General features: G+C 42.7%; 1 protein-coding gene across 7 annotated transcripts in view; it reads right to left on the reverse strand.

Moving 5' to 3' along the window:
* Positions 1 to 11,657, reverse strand: part of MTA3 (metastasis associated 1 family member 3) — a 201,617-nt gene extending 189,960 nt beyond the window's left edge. For 6 of the 7 annotated variants that reach the window (XM_049870635.1, XM_049870631.1, XM_049870629.1 and 3 more), the window contains exons 1-3: positions 11,591 to 11,657; positions 9,891 to 9,958; positions 1,422 to 1,515 (exon numbers count right to left, since the gene is read on the reverse strand). In XM_049870635.1, the coding sequence (XP_049726592.1) occupies positions 1,422 to 1,515; positions 9,891 to 9,958; positions 11,591 to 11,618 (190 nt within the window). In that variant the 5' untranslated portion in view covers positions 11,619 to 11,657. Of the gene's footprint in view, positions 1 to 1,421; positions 1,516 to 9,890; positions 9,959 to 10,932; positions 11,074 to 11,590 lie in introns of those variants that run through there. The other variant, XM_049870634.1, reaches the window with a different exon arrangement.
* Positions 11,658 to 16,869: the final 5,212 nt, after the last annotated feature.

Here is a 16,869-nt window from a genome sequence, read left to right on the forward strand (position 1 = left end):
TTAAAAAGTTTGTTTTCTATACCAAGAGCCTAATTAATTCTAAAAAAAACTAATTTTCTATATATATGAGCCTAAAGCAGCACTAAGATACTGTCACACTGAAGGCCTCCACAATCAGCAGGCCCCCTAGTAATCCTTACACCTCATTACCTTTGCAGCAACAACTTTAAAAGCCAGGTTAGAAGCTACATTAAATCAAAAGAGTATGAATACAAATGAGGCAATTTTCCCTTTCTTAAGCTTGTGTTGTAAATAGTGAATAAAACCCAAACAATTTTGCATAAACATTTTAACACCACATTAAATTTATAGATTTGGCTATGGCTAAAATGACTGGTTAGTATGTCATTTTAAAAAGCAGTATTTTGGCCTCATACATGAAGGGCAAATATTAATGCCCTGAATTTGTCAACACATAATTTATAAATATTATACAACCCATATCATAATGATCGCTTTCTAGACAAAAACAGAAAAGTGAAAACACCACAAACTACAGAAAAAAATACAGTAGGAAATCAATTTATAGAACAGACAACTGATTTGCCTGGCTAAACTGGTCACATGATAAAAAATGACACTCAAGCAAGCTCGGACCACCACACCTCTGCACACAGTAGATGCCCTTGCTCCACTACCAAAACATTCTGTAAGTATCAAGATTCTCGAGATCATAGTACTACAGATCACGGAAAAATACACAGATTTGTGCTCCTGTATCTGTTCATTACGTGGTTTGCAGGAAGAAAATGGATTTCAAAATAAAATATTTATATTCCACGTATGCCTTCTTTCTCAAAGTTTAAATCTTTTTTTTTTTTTCCCGGTATGACTTTGTTGTCGATTTCAAAAATCAAAGGTGTTAAAAAATATGTCAAAGCTGTTGACTGGGGGGAAAAAAAAAAAGCCACAATAGCAATTAAAGGAAAGAAAAGCACTTCAGAAATTTTCCATATCTAGATACCACTTTTCATTTCCTTTTCTGGCAAACTTTTACTTTCACACATACCTAATATAACACTAATAGAAAAAGCATATCATAATAAAGAGTTGGAAGAAAAGAATCTAAATACTAACCAGTTTTTTTAAAAGAAATAGTACAAATTTCCTCAAAATCTGTACCCTTTACAAACCACCATCAAAAATGGAGAATGGCAAGACACTGCCCTGCTTGTCTGTTAAAGCTTACTTGCAAATATTTCTATTTCAACATTTTGACTAATTAATAAATATGATACAACCTAAAAAAATATATGCTAAAATCATGCACCAAAAAAATTACTCCCATTTAAACTATGAGGAAGACAAATGAGAATGCAAAAAGCTAGAGGTAACAGCAATTATTTTTCCTCAATTCATGGAAAACATTTTTAAAGACTTACACATTTTTTTAAATTCTGAGAAAAAGACAATTAACTTACTAGCATGCTTGTCTGCAAGCATTATAAGCGTGTTGGAAATATCTCGTCGTCTATAAAAGCACACTACTTTTGCTTCCACGTTGCCACTTGCAGTCTAAGAAATAAAAAAAATACATGTCATCTGTACTGAATATTAGATTCAAATAGTTTATAAAACAAAAGTAGATACAGCCCAATTAAAAGACTGCTCCTTGATTTATAGAGCTAAGTAAATAATACAAATAAGGATGGTCAAGTCAAATAAAGCTGGAATGTCAAACGTAACTCACTGGCATCAATTAAATGAAAGCAATTAGACTGCTTTAATGGCTAAAGTCAGCCACAGTTAACTCTGATTAGCTTTAATCCCAAAAATTGTAAAGGCACACTAAAACTTCTTTAAGCTATTCAGTCGCATCTCCTCCACACCCATTCCCAGAGGCACAGGCTAAGGGTAAGATTCCCCATCCTTCCGCACATCCCCGATGGTGAAACTTTCCCAGTAGGAGTGGAGCAACCATAGTGCAGAAGAGATCAGAGGACTTGCTTCCTGCCCAAGGAAGTCTACGAATCCATAACAGTCGATATTCTTGGTAGCATTTAGTTTATCTTCACAGATGAAAGTATTAAGGGCTTTGAGCTATGAATACTGAAGCTCTTCCTTCTGACTACAGTCTAGAACGCAATCAATATTCGGTTAGGTTGTAATTTACTGCAGCTGGGGCCAGGGCTCCTCATTTCCAAATCTCTATGAATTCTGAGAGCTTTCAAGAAGGCCAATCATTCATTACAAAATTCCTTGTAAAAGCACATAGATCACAATAAAATGCTATTGTTATTTCCATTTTCAAACAAATTCAAGAACAAATTTCCAGAATTTCTCTGAGCTCACAGATATCTTCAAATATAAAGAAGTAAGAATATATACGTATGGTGCCGTAAATTTGTCAATTTTATGAAGTTCAGCAGCAGTATTTTAGGGTGACGAATAGTTGTGCAGAAATACTACCCCATAAAACTGAAATCGTATTAAATCCTAACCAAAATGCTTCTATATTTCATAATATTATGAACAAATACGTCCTCCAGAAGTAATGATCCAGCAATCTGCTAAATGAGCAGGCCAATATTTCCACATAAATAAAACCTATCAATGGCTTCAGCTACAAGCTCTTTATTATTTTTGTCTTTTTGAGTTAAAAGCATATCAAAAATCCATAGTAAGAGTTTCAGAGCATATTTTTTCTACCTCACCAATGATGTCCTCCAATAGGGATGCTCTACAAAGCTAATTAAAATCTTGTTTAAATGTGCTTATAGTAGGGGTGGGGGCTTAATTCAAACAAATATTCTCTTCTGGGCCATGCACATGTCCACCTATTGACTATTACGTAGTTTACAACTACAGTATGCCTCTTTCTGTCTAGAATACACACACACACACCGCCCGCCTCCCCCCCACCCCAGGCATTCCCCTAAAGCTCAGCTACTCAAATCGCGGCCCCAAGCCCAGTACCAAGCCACAACTGTTAGTGGTATGTAATGAAGTAAGTAGAGACTGAGAGTAAACACATTATAGTAATTGACAGAGTTAAGTTTATATCTACTGAATCTAATTTTAAAAAAAATGGGGCTTATAGTTTTATAAGTCATTTTTCAATTTCATTTTTCTGAGGCTTTTTTTTTTTTTTTTGGGTATTTTACAAAAGTAACAGTCTCACAGATAGACAATTTTTTTAAAAATTCACTACAACGTAGTTTGAGAAGCGATGTTCTAAAGACCTAGGTTAAACATTTGGTATATATAAAAATCCGGATATTCTTTCAACTCAGCACATTTCTTTGGAGCCTTAGTATGTGTCAAGCACTGTGCTATGCACCGAGGATGACTAGTATGTGCCCTTGGGGAGCTTCCCCTCCACCAGGGGTACCTGTTCACATGTCACCTCCTCGCCTGCCTTACCGAACCCAGCTGTAATTGTGTCCCTCACCTGATTAAAAATCTTCAACAGTTCCCCCCAACTAAAGGTAAAACTCAAGCAGTCCTGACTTCCTACAGTATTTCCAGCCTTACTTTCCTCTACTCCTTCTCTTACCCTCCAGACTCTATTTCTCACTCAAGGAAGCAGAGAGAAAGTATAGCCTGCTGGGAGAAAGATAAAAAAAAAAAAAAGCTTCATGGAGAGGGAAATAAGCTGAAGGGTCCCTAGTAGTAGGGTGGGAAAAAAGGCAAGGATTTCAAGAAAAGCCTTGGGGACAAAGCATTCTAAGAAAAAGGAGGGTCATATGCAAAGACCCACAGACAGGAAAAGTAGGGACATGTGTAAAGAACCCTTAATGAACATCAATTTCTTTCCTGGGATTCTCCATTTAGGTTGTAGCCTCTTAAATCTCTATTGTGCCAAACACATTTACTAAAATATCCTCTAGCAACAAGGGGATTTTTTTAATGTGCTTTAAGTGAAAGTTTACAAATCAAGTCAGTCTGTCATATAAAAACTTATACACACCTTGCTATGCACTCCTAGCTGCTCTCTCCCTAATGAGACAGTATACTCCTCCTCTCCACCCTATATTCCCCGTGACCATTCAACTGGCTCCTGTCACCATCTGCCTTCTCATCTCCCCTCCAGATGGGAGCTGCCCACGTAGTCTCATGTGTCTACTTGAGCCAAGAAGCTCACTCCTCGCCAGTATCATTTTCTTATAGTCCAGTCCAATCCGTTTGAAGAGTTGGCTTCCGGAATGGTTCCAGTCTTGGGTCAACAGAGGACCTGGGGACCATGACCTCTGGGGTCCCTCTAGACTCAGCCAGACCATTAAGTCTGGTCTTTTTACAAGAATTTGAGGTCTGCATCCCACTGTTCTCCTGCTCCATCAGGATTCTCTGTTGTGTTCCCTGTCACAGCGGTCATCGGTGGTATCCAGGCTCCATCTAGTTCTGCTGGTCTCAGGCTGATGGTCTCTGGTTTATGTGGCCGTTTCTGTCTCTTAGGCTCATATTTACCTTGTGTCTTTGGTCTTCTTCACTCTCCTTTGCTCCAGGTGGGCTGAGACCAATTGATGCATCTTAGCCAGCCACTTGCTAGTGTTTAAGACCCCAGACGCCCCTCACCAAACTGGGACGCAGATTGTTTTCTTAATATATTCTCTTATGCCAACTGAACTAGGTGTCCCCTGAAACCATGGTCCCCAGACCCCCATCCCTGCTACTCTGGCCTTCGAGGCATTTGGTTGTATTCAGGAAATTTCTTTGCTTTTGGTTTAGTCCAGTTGTGCTGACCTCCCCTGTGTTGTGTGTTGACTTTCCCTTCATCTAAAATAGTTCTTGTCTCCTATCTAATTAGTGAATACACCTTCCCCTCCCTCCCCACCCTCGGAACCATCAGAGAATATTTTCTTCTATGTTTTAAACTTTTTATTGCGTTCTTATAATGGTGGTCTCATACAATATTTGTCCTTTTGCAACTAATTTCTCTCAGCATAATGCCTTCCAGATTCCTCCATGTTATGAGACGTTTCCGGATTCATCACTGTTCTTAATCATTGTGTAGTATTCCATTATGTGAATATACCATAATTTATTTATCCATTCATCCCTTGATGGGCACCTTGGTTGCTTCCATCTTTTTGCTATTCTAAACAGTATGGCAATAAACATGGGTGTGTGTGTGTATATATATATATATATATGTTCATGTGAGCTTTCTCTAGGATATATTCCAAGGGGTAGGATTGCCGGATCGTATGATACATCTATTTCTAGCTTTTTAAGGAACCATCAAATCGATTTCCAAAGTGGATTCCCATCAGCAGTGTATAAGTGTCCCAGTCTCTCCACAAACTCTCCAACATTTATTATCTTGTGTTTTTTGAATTGAATTAATGCCAGCCTTGTTGGGGTGAGATGGTATCTCACTGTAGTTTTGATCTGCATTTTTCTAACGGCTAATGATCGTGAGCATTTCCTCATATATCTGTGAGCCACCTGAATGTCTTCTTTGGTGATATGCCTGTTCATATCCTTTGCCCATTTTTTAATTGGGTTATTTGTCTTTTTGTAGTTGAGTTTTTGCAGTATCATGTAGATTTTAGAGATCAGACGCTGATCAGATATGTCGGAGCCAAAAACTTTTTCAACAAGGAGCCTTTTTAAAGCTCTAAGATCATTTCAGTCAACTTTATACTCAACTCAGTTTCTATTCCAGACTTAGGAAGTACTTTATTTAAAAAGGAGTTCTGATGGCGTATTGGTTAAGAGCTCCGCTGCTAACCAAAACACTGGCAGTTCAAATCCACCAGGTGCTCCTTGGAAACCCTATGGAGCAGTTCTACTCCATCCCGTAGGGTCACTTTGAGTCGGAATCAACTCAACGGCAATGGGTTTTTGGTTTTTTATTTTTAAAAAATCACTTTCCATTTCAGAAAGTCCATGCTTTGCCCAGACTAAAAAACTAGTGGAAGACGGACTTTTGCTTTCCTAATTTCTGTCCATATTCCCAACAGATCCCAAATGGCAGCAAGAGTCTTAACTTGAGTTCCATGAAAGGGTTTGAGGCACTCCCCTGAAAACGGGTGCAGAATCTTGTAAGTACAAAGATGGCTTGTAGTGTGGGGAGGATGTATGGTTTCATCAGATGCTCAAAGTCAGAGGGTCCCCTGCTCCCCCCGCCAAAATAAGATACTAAATATAAAAGTGAATCTCACAGCAAGTTAGATGGCTAGCAATAAAACACACAGACTTGGATAATATACATGAAAAAAAAAAAGATATGTGTAAATTATACAACACTTTTACACACACGCCATCTAGTAGGCACAACCGGTAACAAATTACATGCTAATTTACCCACAAGCATATATTCCATATTTCCTAAGACTATATATTTTAAGGAAATCTCATTATTATGTGCCCAAAGCTTTCTTTCAACCTATATAGACTCAATCTTTAGAAGCAAGTGTAACACCCAACCTAGAATGACTAGATAAAATTTACCAGAAAGTTATTTTCTATTTTAACCTTGTATTCTTCCTCTCAAAGATCATCTTCACTTTATCTGAGTACAAACTAGGACAGAGGGAGAGAGGGAGTATAAGATAAACAATGCTAAGCTGTGTTCATCAACAGATACTTAGTTTTGCATCTACAAGTTCCCAAAACTTTGAGAAGAAATTGAGACATAAATCTATTACTGTAAAATAAATAAAATATATAGTCCTGCTAAAGGTGAGCATGTAGCATTTCAAACAGAATTTTTTTAAAGCAGAAGACCATCTGATAAGTGAATTTTCTCTAAAAATGATGACTGCACCTTAGCCCAAGAATTTTGTTGAAAACAAACCATTCTATTTAGAAGCTAGTTAAAAAAAATAGGTTAACATCCCTTCTTCCCCTAGCTCATCAATTAGAACGTGTTGCATCAGTTATATTTTACTTAAATGGCTTAAACTATATGGATTCTCCAATCATGTTAACTAACCTTCCCACTTAGCCAGCCTCACTTGATCTTCTCAGATCTTGCAGCCTGTCCTCCCATGGCCACCTCTTTCTCACCCTTTAGGCCTCAACTTCAATGTCCTTAAAGTGCCTCCCTTCTGCTTTATCTAAAGTGAAGTAAGGTCTGACATTCACTATGTCAAGTCTATTGCTTATTTCCTTCTTAGAAATTAACACATTTATCAGCATTTTCTTTATGCCTGTTAGATTGTCTGTTCATGTGTCTACCTCATGGGAATATAGACCCTTTGTGAGCAGACACCATGGCCATCTTGTTCCCTGTCATATCTCTGAGCCTAGCACAGTACCTGGTATACAACAGGTGCTCAATAAATATTTAATTCCTTGAAAATGAGATGTCTTTTTCACACCCCTTCAGAAATAAAGACCCTATGTAAGTGTTTGGTATTTAACAAGTCAATCTCAGTTCTTACGTACTTAATACACCATCCATTCAAACTGACATTCTATAAAACTACAGATAATCCCATCTCTTAACAGTTCACTTATCCCAGGCCCTCAAAGGACTGCTATTAGAGTAATGACTGCTGAAAGCAGGCAGGGAGGGAGTGAGGACAGGGTGTAGGGGAAACCTTTGTAAATGAATGGTAATATAATGGGAAAAAAAAAACTTGGCTGCAGTCGAGTTGATTCCAACTCAGAGGGACCCTATAGGACAGAGCAGAACTGCCCTCTAGGGTTTACAAGGCTGTAATCTTTACGGAAGTAGATCACTACATCGTGGGAGCCGCTGGTGGATTCAAACTGCCGACCTTTTCGTTAGCAGCCAAACCCTTAACCATTGCGTGGAAAAGGAGTGTGAAATGAACTGGGTTCAAGTAAGAAGGGTAACTTAGTCATTTAAGCACTGTGTGCCTCATGACAACGATTCATGATTTATCTACCTTCAAGGTTTAAGATTACCACGAGACTCAAAAGATAACAAATGTGAATCCCCAAATTATATGCTCTCATAGCACCACACCGGTGATGCCTTTAAACTTCAAACTGCAATTTTACATTTATGTGTGGCATTATTTGACTGATATCTGTCTTCTCTACTACAACAGTTTTTGCTCACCCTTGCATCTTCAGTGTGTCTGAAAGTATCTGGCAAGTAGTGGGTCTTCAAGAAATATTTGTAAAATGAACGAATCAAAGTACTCTGTAAACAACAAAGCTATGTACAAGTATTAACTTCAGATGTTTGTGAAATTCATTCATTTAACAAATATACACTGAACTCTTAACGATAGGCCAGGAGTCCCTGGATGGTGCAAAGCTAACCAAAAGGTTGGAGGTTTGAGTCTATACAGAGGCACCTTGGAAGAAACCTGGGGATCTACTTCTGAAAAAGCAGCCATTAAAAACCCTACGGAGCTCGGTTTTACTCTGACACACGTGGGGTCACTGCCAGGAGTTGGGATCAACTCAATGGCAACTGGTATGTTTTTTAACTATGTGGTATCCACTATCCTAAAGCACTTAGGATACAACAACGAACAAAACAGAAAAGATCACTACACAGTTACATTCTAGTGCACAAAAACAGGCAATGAAAATAAGCACAATAAATATATTCAAAAGTGACACGGAAAAAAGAGCAAGGCATAGAGGACTGGTAACAATTAAGGCGGGCACAGAAGGTCCGTGGGTGACACAAATGTTTTGTTCTCAGGTACTAATCTAAAGGTTGGCAGTTCAAACCCACCCAGCAATGCCATAAGAGAGTGGCTTCTGTGAAGATTCCAGCCAAGAAACCCCTACGGAGCAGTTTTACTCTGTCCACTCTGTAACACGTAGGGGTGCCATGAGTCGGGATCAACCATGCAGCAACTGCTTTAAGGTGAGTGTATGTGAGAAACAGTCAAGTGTGTACTGTGTCTGGAACAGAATGAGCAACACAAAGAGTAGCAAGAATGGAGGTCAGTGAAGGGCAGGGCACAGCCAGGGAGTACAGAGTCTCATAGGCCAACGTTTCTATTTGAATCCTAATTAACTTTCTAAATAAATTGTTATGATAAGGCATAAAATCTTAGGCCGTGTGTCAAAAACATAAATGAGAAGCAGATTAGAATTATACCCCAAGAGTTCCCATCCACCGACTTATCTAAATTGAGGCCATTCTATGCATTCAGTGGTGGCCTCAAATACCAGTGAATTTTTTAAAATGCAAAGTCCCCAGGGTATCCCCAGAAGCAAACCAAGACCTCTAGGCTCTTTAAACCAGGCAAGAGTTAGGTTAGGCCTTGGTTCCTGGGACTCAGAAACGGACCACACTGGTCCATTATGGGAGGAGATATTAGCTAGACAGCCTCAAACATTTTTTAACACTATGAATTCTCACAAGCCACAGAATGACCCTCAAAGTGGCCTGGAGGAACCAGAGCTTCATTAAAAATCTATGGTCCAGGTAGTTTATGACTTCTTTTGAATGCCTCCATTGTAAAAGCTCATTTTTGCAAATAGTCACAATACTTCTGATGTCCTGGGATCCCACAATCAAGGACAAAACTCAATGTAAAAGTTTTGGGCCTAATGTGAAGTCATCGTATATTATACCAAAATTCTATTTCCATTAGTTGGCCTAGTCCAGAATTTTACAAGTTCGCTTCAATAGAATATTGTTTCCTAGCATCCATCATCTAAAGCTGGAAGGGGGAAAAAATTATTTCACAAAAATGGAGAAATACAAATTATGGCTCTAAATATAAGTTACAGGAGTTACAGGCGTTTCTGAGAAGCTCTCAGCCTGCAGACTTTAAATACATACTCAGTAACATCATTTCTATTTAATATTAAAGAGAAAAATGGTAGTTAAGAAAAGCAAAATAATACTGGGAAGACTGTATAACTCTCCAATCTCAAACTTCTACTTTCAAAGAGTCTGGGGCTAGAAGTAAAATCACCTCTTGTGCTCCTTACCCAATTACCCTTCAATGGAAATCAAATTATTTTTTAATATTAGAATCAAGAACACTCAGTATATATACCTTGTTGAGTTCTTCTATCCTTCTGATCAGATATGGGTTACTGGAGGAATTCTCAAAGTAGACATAATCTGTAATTAAAGGAAATAAAGAGCTTAATCTTTTCAATAGAAAGATCACATCTGTCAATCTACAACTTCCTTTCTCAGGCAATTCATGTGCAAAATTAGGCATCTAATTCTTTCACTGGTAAAAGCAAACAGTAAGGCAACTGTGTTATATTCACTCATGTGTCTACTATTTACAGACTCTTATTTTCCTGGCGTTTTCCTTTCAATTGATGTTTTCTTGAGTTTTCCTAGACTTTTGTCCCACTTTTCATTTCTTTAATAATAAACAGAGACACGGCTTATCACTAAACAAGTGTCTCCGGTCCTATAACTGCTTCCACATCTCTTCCCCCCAGTCAAATCTGCCCTGGAGCATGCTTCTCACATAAAACTCTTGACCTAAGACAAATTCAGAACGTTGTGAAAGGCTTAGCAGCCCAACCTCCATTTCAATCACCAACTTTGAAAAAAACCAATCAGATGGGCAGAGGAGGTCTAAGAGGAAACACATTGACAAACTTTCCCACCGCTGCACCTGGGAAGATGGAAAAAAGGGGGGGGGAGGTGTCACTTTCTGAGAGGCAGAGCACTCAGGATGTGACATAAGAATCTTTTTTACCCTTTTAGCATATTCAATCCAGACCCATTTAAGGTCTTGTATCAAAGAAATCGCTGCAGGCTTTCAACAGAAAAGATCGAAATTTTTTCATTGTGGCTTTTCCTCTAATAGGCTCACTGGAAATTTCCCACTGTGTGTTTATCTGTGAGGCTGGACTGCATTGTTATTGTCTATCTTAGTCGCTCTCTCTCTCATCTCTCTTCTGCAAAGTGGCCTCATTTAGTCAGGCCATTCTCACTACCATCCATCAGGAACTCCGCTAATGAGCAGAAAAGGAAGAGCAGGTCTCATACACAAACACGCCACTTATCTGAATTATTATTTTACCAGGAAAGAGGGAGGAGGGCGTCGTGAGTAGGGAGAAAGTTTGTTTGACCTTATTTCTCTCTTCTGTAGAAGACTGGGTAGGAGGCAGACAGCAGAGCAAACGTCCAGCCAGAGATCAACTCCCCACCTCTGGCTGCGGTTCCCTGGCCCCACCAAGCCCCAGTCTTGGGGGGCTGAAGGAGAAAGAGAAGGGGGGGGTGAGGAAAGGGAGGTGCATGGCCCTGTCCCTGCGGACAGGCCTGTCCAGCTGTGCCTCTGGCTGAGCCCCCATCGCCCCCCACCCCCACCCCACATTCCCACTGAAGAGGAGTACACGGGGCATGTCCTCCCTCATCCTCTCCAACCCCACTGCCTTGAAGCCACGCGAGGAAGAGGCCACCCTGTTATGGGGCTCGATGGCCCCTACCTCCATGGGGGTTTCATGGCGGGAGGGGGCCTGATAATTCATACTCCCAAGTAGAGGCCTCCAGGCCCCAAAAGACTGGGGAGGGGGTGAGGATGTTGGTGGGCCCTGGCCCCCAGCAGGCCACGGGGGGGGGGAGGGTGGGGGTGGGGAGCCCCGGCCCCCTCTGCGGACCCCGGCGCCCCCCGCCCCCTGCGCCCTCAGCCCAGGCGCCGGTGACTCCCGGCATTAGGGTGAACTTGCCCCGACCCCCCACTCCCGGAACCCGCTCCCAGACGGGCCGGGTCGGGCTGAGCCTTCCTACCTCCGACCCGGTACATGTTGGCCGCCATGTCCGCCCGCCCGCCCGCGGAGCCCGAGCCGAGCCGAGCCCCGCCCGCCGCCGCCGCTGCTGCCGCCGCCGCCTCAACCTCGGCCGCCGCCGCCACCGCCGCCGCCTCGCCGCGGGGGGAGGGGAAGGAGGGAGGGGAGAGAGAGAAGGAGGGAAGGGGGAAGTGAAGGGGAGGGGACGTCGAGGGGTGGGGGCAGGTGCCGCCCCCAGCGCCGGGCTCGCGACGCCGAGTGGGCCGGGCTGGGGGAGGCCTGGGGAGGTCTGAGCGCTGCGGGGAGGTCGGGGGTCCCAGAGCGAGGGTCCTGGCCGGAGCAGAGGCCTGGGTTCAAAATCCAGGACCAGGGCTATTAGGGAATTGGCTTGGAGGCAGCGATGCCCCCAGCTCCACCCAGGGTACTCTGCCACCTACCCCGGAAAGGTACCCCCTTCCCTGTTCCTGGCCCTGGGGAGTCCCAGTATGTGTGCCCAGTTGCGAGTGTGGCTCAGGCACGTGAACGCCTGTCTAGGTGCAAACACTTGGATGCAAATAAGTGCACCAGCAGGGTGCCTTCCACGTGGTGGTGATAAGTGGCAAGGCCTGGAGCCGCACAGGCCTTGGGGCCGGGAGGACCCCAGATGCTTCCAGCTAGCCCAGTCACAGGTACCAAGCTGTGACTAGATGGGGCTGGAAAAACTAGCTACATTCCAAATCCTTCCAAATTGCATTGATAAGTCTATCAGCATTCCTTCAAAGCCCCCAAAATTGGGCTGAACCGAACCCACTACCCTGCACCTGGGGCCCTGCCTCTTAGAGAGGCCCCAGATACTGTGTGTGCCTTGCTGGGAGAAGAGACCTTTGGCGGAAGGGGCTGGCTTTGTCCACAGGGAAACACAACCCTACAATTCACCATTACCTCTGCCCCCACCCCCAAGAGCAGGAGATAGTGTCAGTCAGCTTGTTGTTAATGGACAGTAACCGGTTATGTGCTTACAGCTTTAAAATGGTTATTATTTTCCCATGCTGATTTTCTAAACAACCCATGTTTTCAGTCTTCCTACCTTCACAGGAACAACAACAACAAAAAAAAAACAAATAGAGTTGAATCTTAGCTGGCTGTCCCCCAAACCAACACAAACAACTTTCTTTGGAGAAGGCAATCCATTCCAAAGGATTCCCAGACATTGTTGTAAAACAAACATGTAGATGATCCCTTACTGTTGTTGTGGGTTGTTTGGAGCTTCTGGCAATAGATAGCTATGTGTTGCTGACTCTGGGTTTGAAGTCTGTGCAATGGTAGGAGGTGTCCCTAAGAAAAGAAGGTTGTGTTTTGTTTGTCTGGCGTTGGTGATGGCATTTGTGATGGCCACTCATTACAAATTACTGAGGTGAACAAAATTATTTTCTGGATAGCTGAGGCAGTTAAAAAAAAAAAAACAAATGCACCTTTGCCTGAATGTCATGATTGGGTGACCTAAGTTTTGTCATCTATAAAATGGGGACTCTAGTTCCACTTGGCAGAGTGCTGTAAGGATCAGCTCTGATGGTATCTGAAAAGGCTTTACGAACCACGGAGCACTATGCAAATAACAGGTGTGGGTTGCATTTCTTTATTAACCCCAGAAAGTCTCAGATTCCCAAGGGTTTTATGCCATGTGTCAAACTGAGACTGTCAGTTCTTCTGACCCAGAGAAGAAAGCAAAAGTGTTCAGTTATGTACATCACTTAACTGTTTATCATAATTCTTTTACTGGAAATCCTACCCAAAACGTATTGGGAATATTACATCTCTCTCTCCATTTCTGAGCTGACACATAAACAGGTTGAATACTTTGCCTGGAGTCATATACTAAACTGGTAGCAGTGTTGGGATTATAACTCAGCCCTTTCCTCTGGCCCAGAATTCTCTGAACCACCAAATCTTTCGCCAAATGAAGAGGCCAGCTGGAAACTATAAACTGGGGAGTGGGGGTGAGAGGGGAGAGCTGGATCACAACCCCCACTTAGCTTTAAGGTGTCTTACCATTATTTTTTAAATAAATGAGGAATTTTTCCCCCTTCAAAATATGTGTGTATTTTTGTTAGTTCCTTGTCTGCCTGTTTCATTTCCTCAGCTTGGTGCTCCTTACCAGGTGTTTGTGATGACTGTATTAACCACAGTAAACGTGTGAAAGGTGCCAAGAAAACTCCACATCAACTCACACCTCCTCCCCTTGTTGCTGTTAGCTGTTGTCCACTTGCCCAGGGCTCATGGGGACACCACAAGTCATGGAAGGAAATGCTGTCTGGCCCTGTGCCATACCGGTGATCAGGTCTCCCCTCAGAAACAGCCTCATGCAGAAGCCCCCCCCCCACACCATGCCCCCCAGGAAAGACCTCAGAGACTTAGTGGAGAAGAATAAAGAGTAACAGTGGTGGTAGGACTCGGCACCCTTTCCTTCCTCTAGATTCTCTGTACTTAATCTCTTCCCCTCCAGCACCTGCCAAAATGTCTTCTCTGTAGTTAGGTGCTCAATAATGAAAAGAATATACGCCAATGAGTGGTGAGGCTCAGGAGAGTTAGACAACCAAGTACAGTGTTGAATGCAAGGACTTTGTCTATGGAACTATTATGTACCCTAATACCAAATAGAAGTAATAGAAGTTTGCAGTGTTTGGAGTGCAGCAAATGTTTGTAAGCTGAAAGAAACCCTCTAAACTGTCAAAGAAGGGTGGAAAAGGTTGCACTTCAAAGAAAGCAAAGACACCTTTCCCTTCTTAGGCTTCATAGTCTAGATCACATGCTTGTCATCAACCAGTCTAAACTTCACTCCTGGGTTGGCTAGAAGACCTTGAACATGTTACTTAACCCCTTTGTACCTCAAGCTTGTGCCTCGGAGGCTTACGGTAAAAATTAAAATATAAAGTGTTTGGCAGATGTAAAGAGCTTCACGCTTATTAGTTCCCTTCTCTCTCTTTGGCCCATCCTCACCTCAAGAAGGTGTCTCAGATTGTTCCAGAAATCTCAAAGCAAATCCAGCCCTCCCATAGGTAAAATTTCCTTTGCATGGCTGTTGGGATTAAGAAATCATGTGTAAGGGACTGCCTGAAGAGTAAAGATGTTCCATGTGCCAATCTCCAGGTTTCCACCATTTAGCTGAAGAGAAATAGACGCTGCAAGTAATGTATAAATGGGATGAAGAGTTGGCTCTTGTCACAACTTAGGGATGTTGCTTTTATGCATGAAAAATAAATAAGTTGGAGCCAGTCACAAAGAGTCAGCCCAGCCTGGGGGTCTAGAATGCAATTAATCTGAAACCGGAGACCAAGCTTTGGGTAAGGGACTGAACCTTGTTGCCTATATTTTCTATGATTTATTTCCTTTTTTTTTTTTTTTAACTATTTATTCTATTGTTTAGTAAAATTCCTTTGGAAAGTCCAGCCATCTCAGCTATTCCAAGGAGGGTTTAAAAGAGGACAAATGTATCCCAGGAGAAAGGTATGCATGTGACAGCAAGAACCAAAGCAAGGGAGCCTCTAGGAAAAGGAAAATAGACTTGAGAATTTTGTGGCTTCTTCAAAAGCTTCTCCTTCCATTAATCCCCTGTGTTAACAACATGAAACCCAGTACCAAGCCCGGAAGGTCCTGGTTTTGGGGAGCGTATGTCCTACCCTCATGCCCTCAAAAAGTTCAGTCATTTGGTTGCATCCAAAAGGAAGTTCCTTCTCTTAGTGACAACATTGCAACGTAGTGGAAAAGGGTCTGGAAATCACAATGGGAAGAGGGCTGAGCCCCCAGATGGTTTACCTAATTGACCTTGTGCATGCCTTTTTAAGCCTACATCCACTACCACCCATTGTCATGGAGGTGATTCCAACTTATAATGATTGTATAGGACAGAATAGAACTGTCCCACAGGGTTTCCAAGGCAGCAGTCTTTACAGAAGCAGACTGCCACATCTTTCTCCTGTGGAGCAGCTGGTGGGTTTGAACCTCTGACCCTTCAGTTAGCAGCTGAGCAAGTGCTTAACCATTTTGCCACCAAGGCTCCTTAGTCTACATACCAAAAAAAAAACCCCAAACACATTGCTGCCTAGTTGATTTCAACTCACAGCAACCCTAAAGGACAGAGCAGAACTGCCCCATAGGGTTTCCAAGGAGCAGCTGGTGGATTCGAACTGCCGACCTTTTAGTTAGCAGCCGTAGCTCTTAACCACTATGTCATCAGGGTTTCCATAGCCTACATAGTGCTGTGGATTTCAGTGAGTGATAGCTGGGCAATATAGGGTGTGTGGTCAGGAAAAAGAAAAGGAGCAATGGGAAGTGTTGAAGGAATGTAATCAAGAATATTTGTAGAGATGACTCAGACTGCAGCGCAGAGAAAGGGCAGAGAGTCCAGGCAGGAAATCAGGTGGGAGGTTGGTGAGAAAGGATGATGCCTGGCCTAGGGTGGAGGCAGTAGGGTGTGAGAAAGGTAGCTGGGCTTGAGAGAGATTTAGGAGGTAGGAGCTACAGGATCTGGTGATTTGGGGAGACATGGAGTGAGAGAGTGGTACAAAAGCTTATGAGTAACTGGGTGGAGAGAGGTGGGATTCAATGAATAGAGACAACAAGGAGGAGAGGCAGGTAGGGAGATAGGGGATAGTTGATGGGTTCAGTGTTGGACCTGTTGTGTTCAAGGTGTCTTTGGAAACATCCAGGTTGATGTTTCCTCTTTAGGAAACAGTTGGATGAGCAGGCCTGGAGCTTAGGAGACAGATCTGAGCTGGAAATATTCTTTTCTGTGGCACCATCAGCCCAGAACATAGGCCTGTCTAGTCTAAGGAATAAGCCAAACCCTGGCCCCAGGGGAAAAAGCAGGTTCCCCAAGTCCTCCAGCTTGGGTGAAAACAGGTTTAGCAGGTCGTGTTCAGGAGATCAGAGTCCAGGTCCAAATGTGCAAGTAGGCAGGGCATGGGCAGAGGGCCACAAATCACTGACCAAGGAGAATGACAAAGACAAGGGGTGATGCCCAGGGATGACCATTTCACAGGGGCCTGGGAACAAAATTCTCATCTGGGACATGGATAGTTCTGTTTCAGCCCTCAATCCTTCCTCCCAGCTCTGGAAAACAGCTGAGGTGGAGAAGGGTTGGGAAGAAGGAGAGAAGAGGAGGGAAATGAAAGGGATACAGCCTGAAAAAGCAAATCTGACTACTTCCTACCTCACCTTCTTGCCTCCAAATGGTGTAGTGGGTCATTGTTGCCCCTCCCAAAAGATAAGCCTAATGGGAAACTGCAAAGGTGATTTTATTTG

The sequence above is a fragment of the Elephas maximus genome, chromosome 26, assembly GCF_024166365.1.
Source record: "Elephas maximus indicus isolate mEleMax1 chromosome 26, mEleMax1 primary haplotype, whole genome shotgun sequence".
Classification (NCBI taxonomy): Eukaryota; Metazoa; Chordata; class Mammalia; order Proboscidea; family Elephantidae; genus Elephas; species Elephas maximus.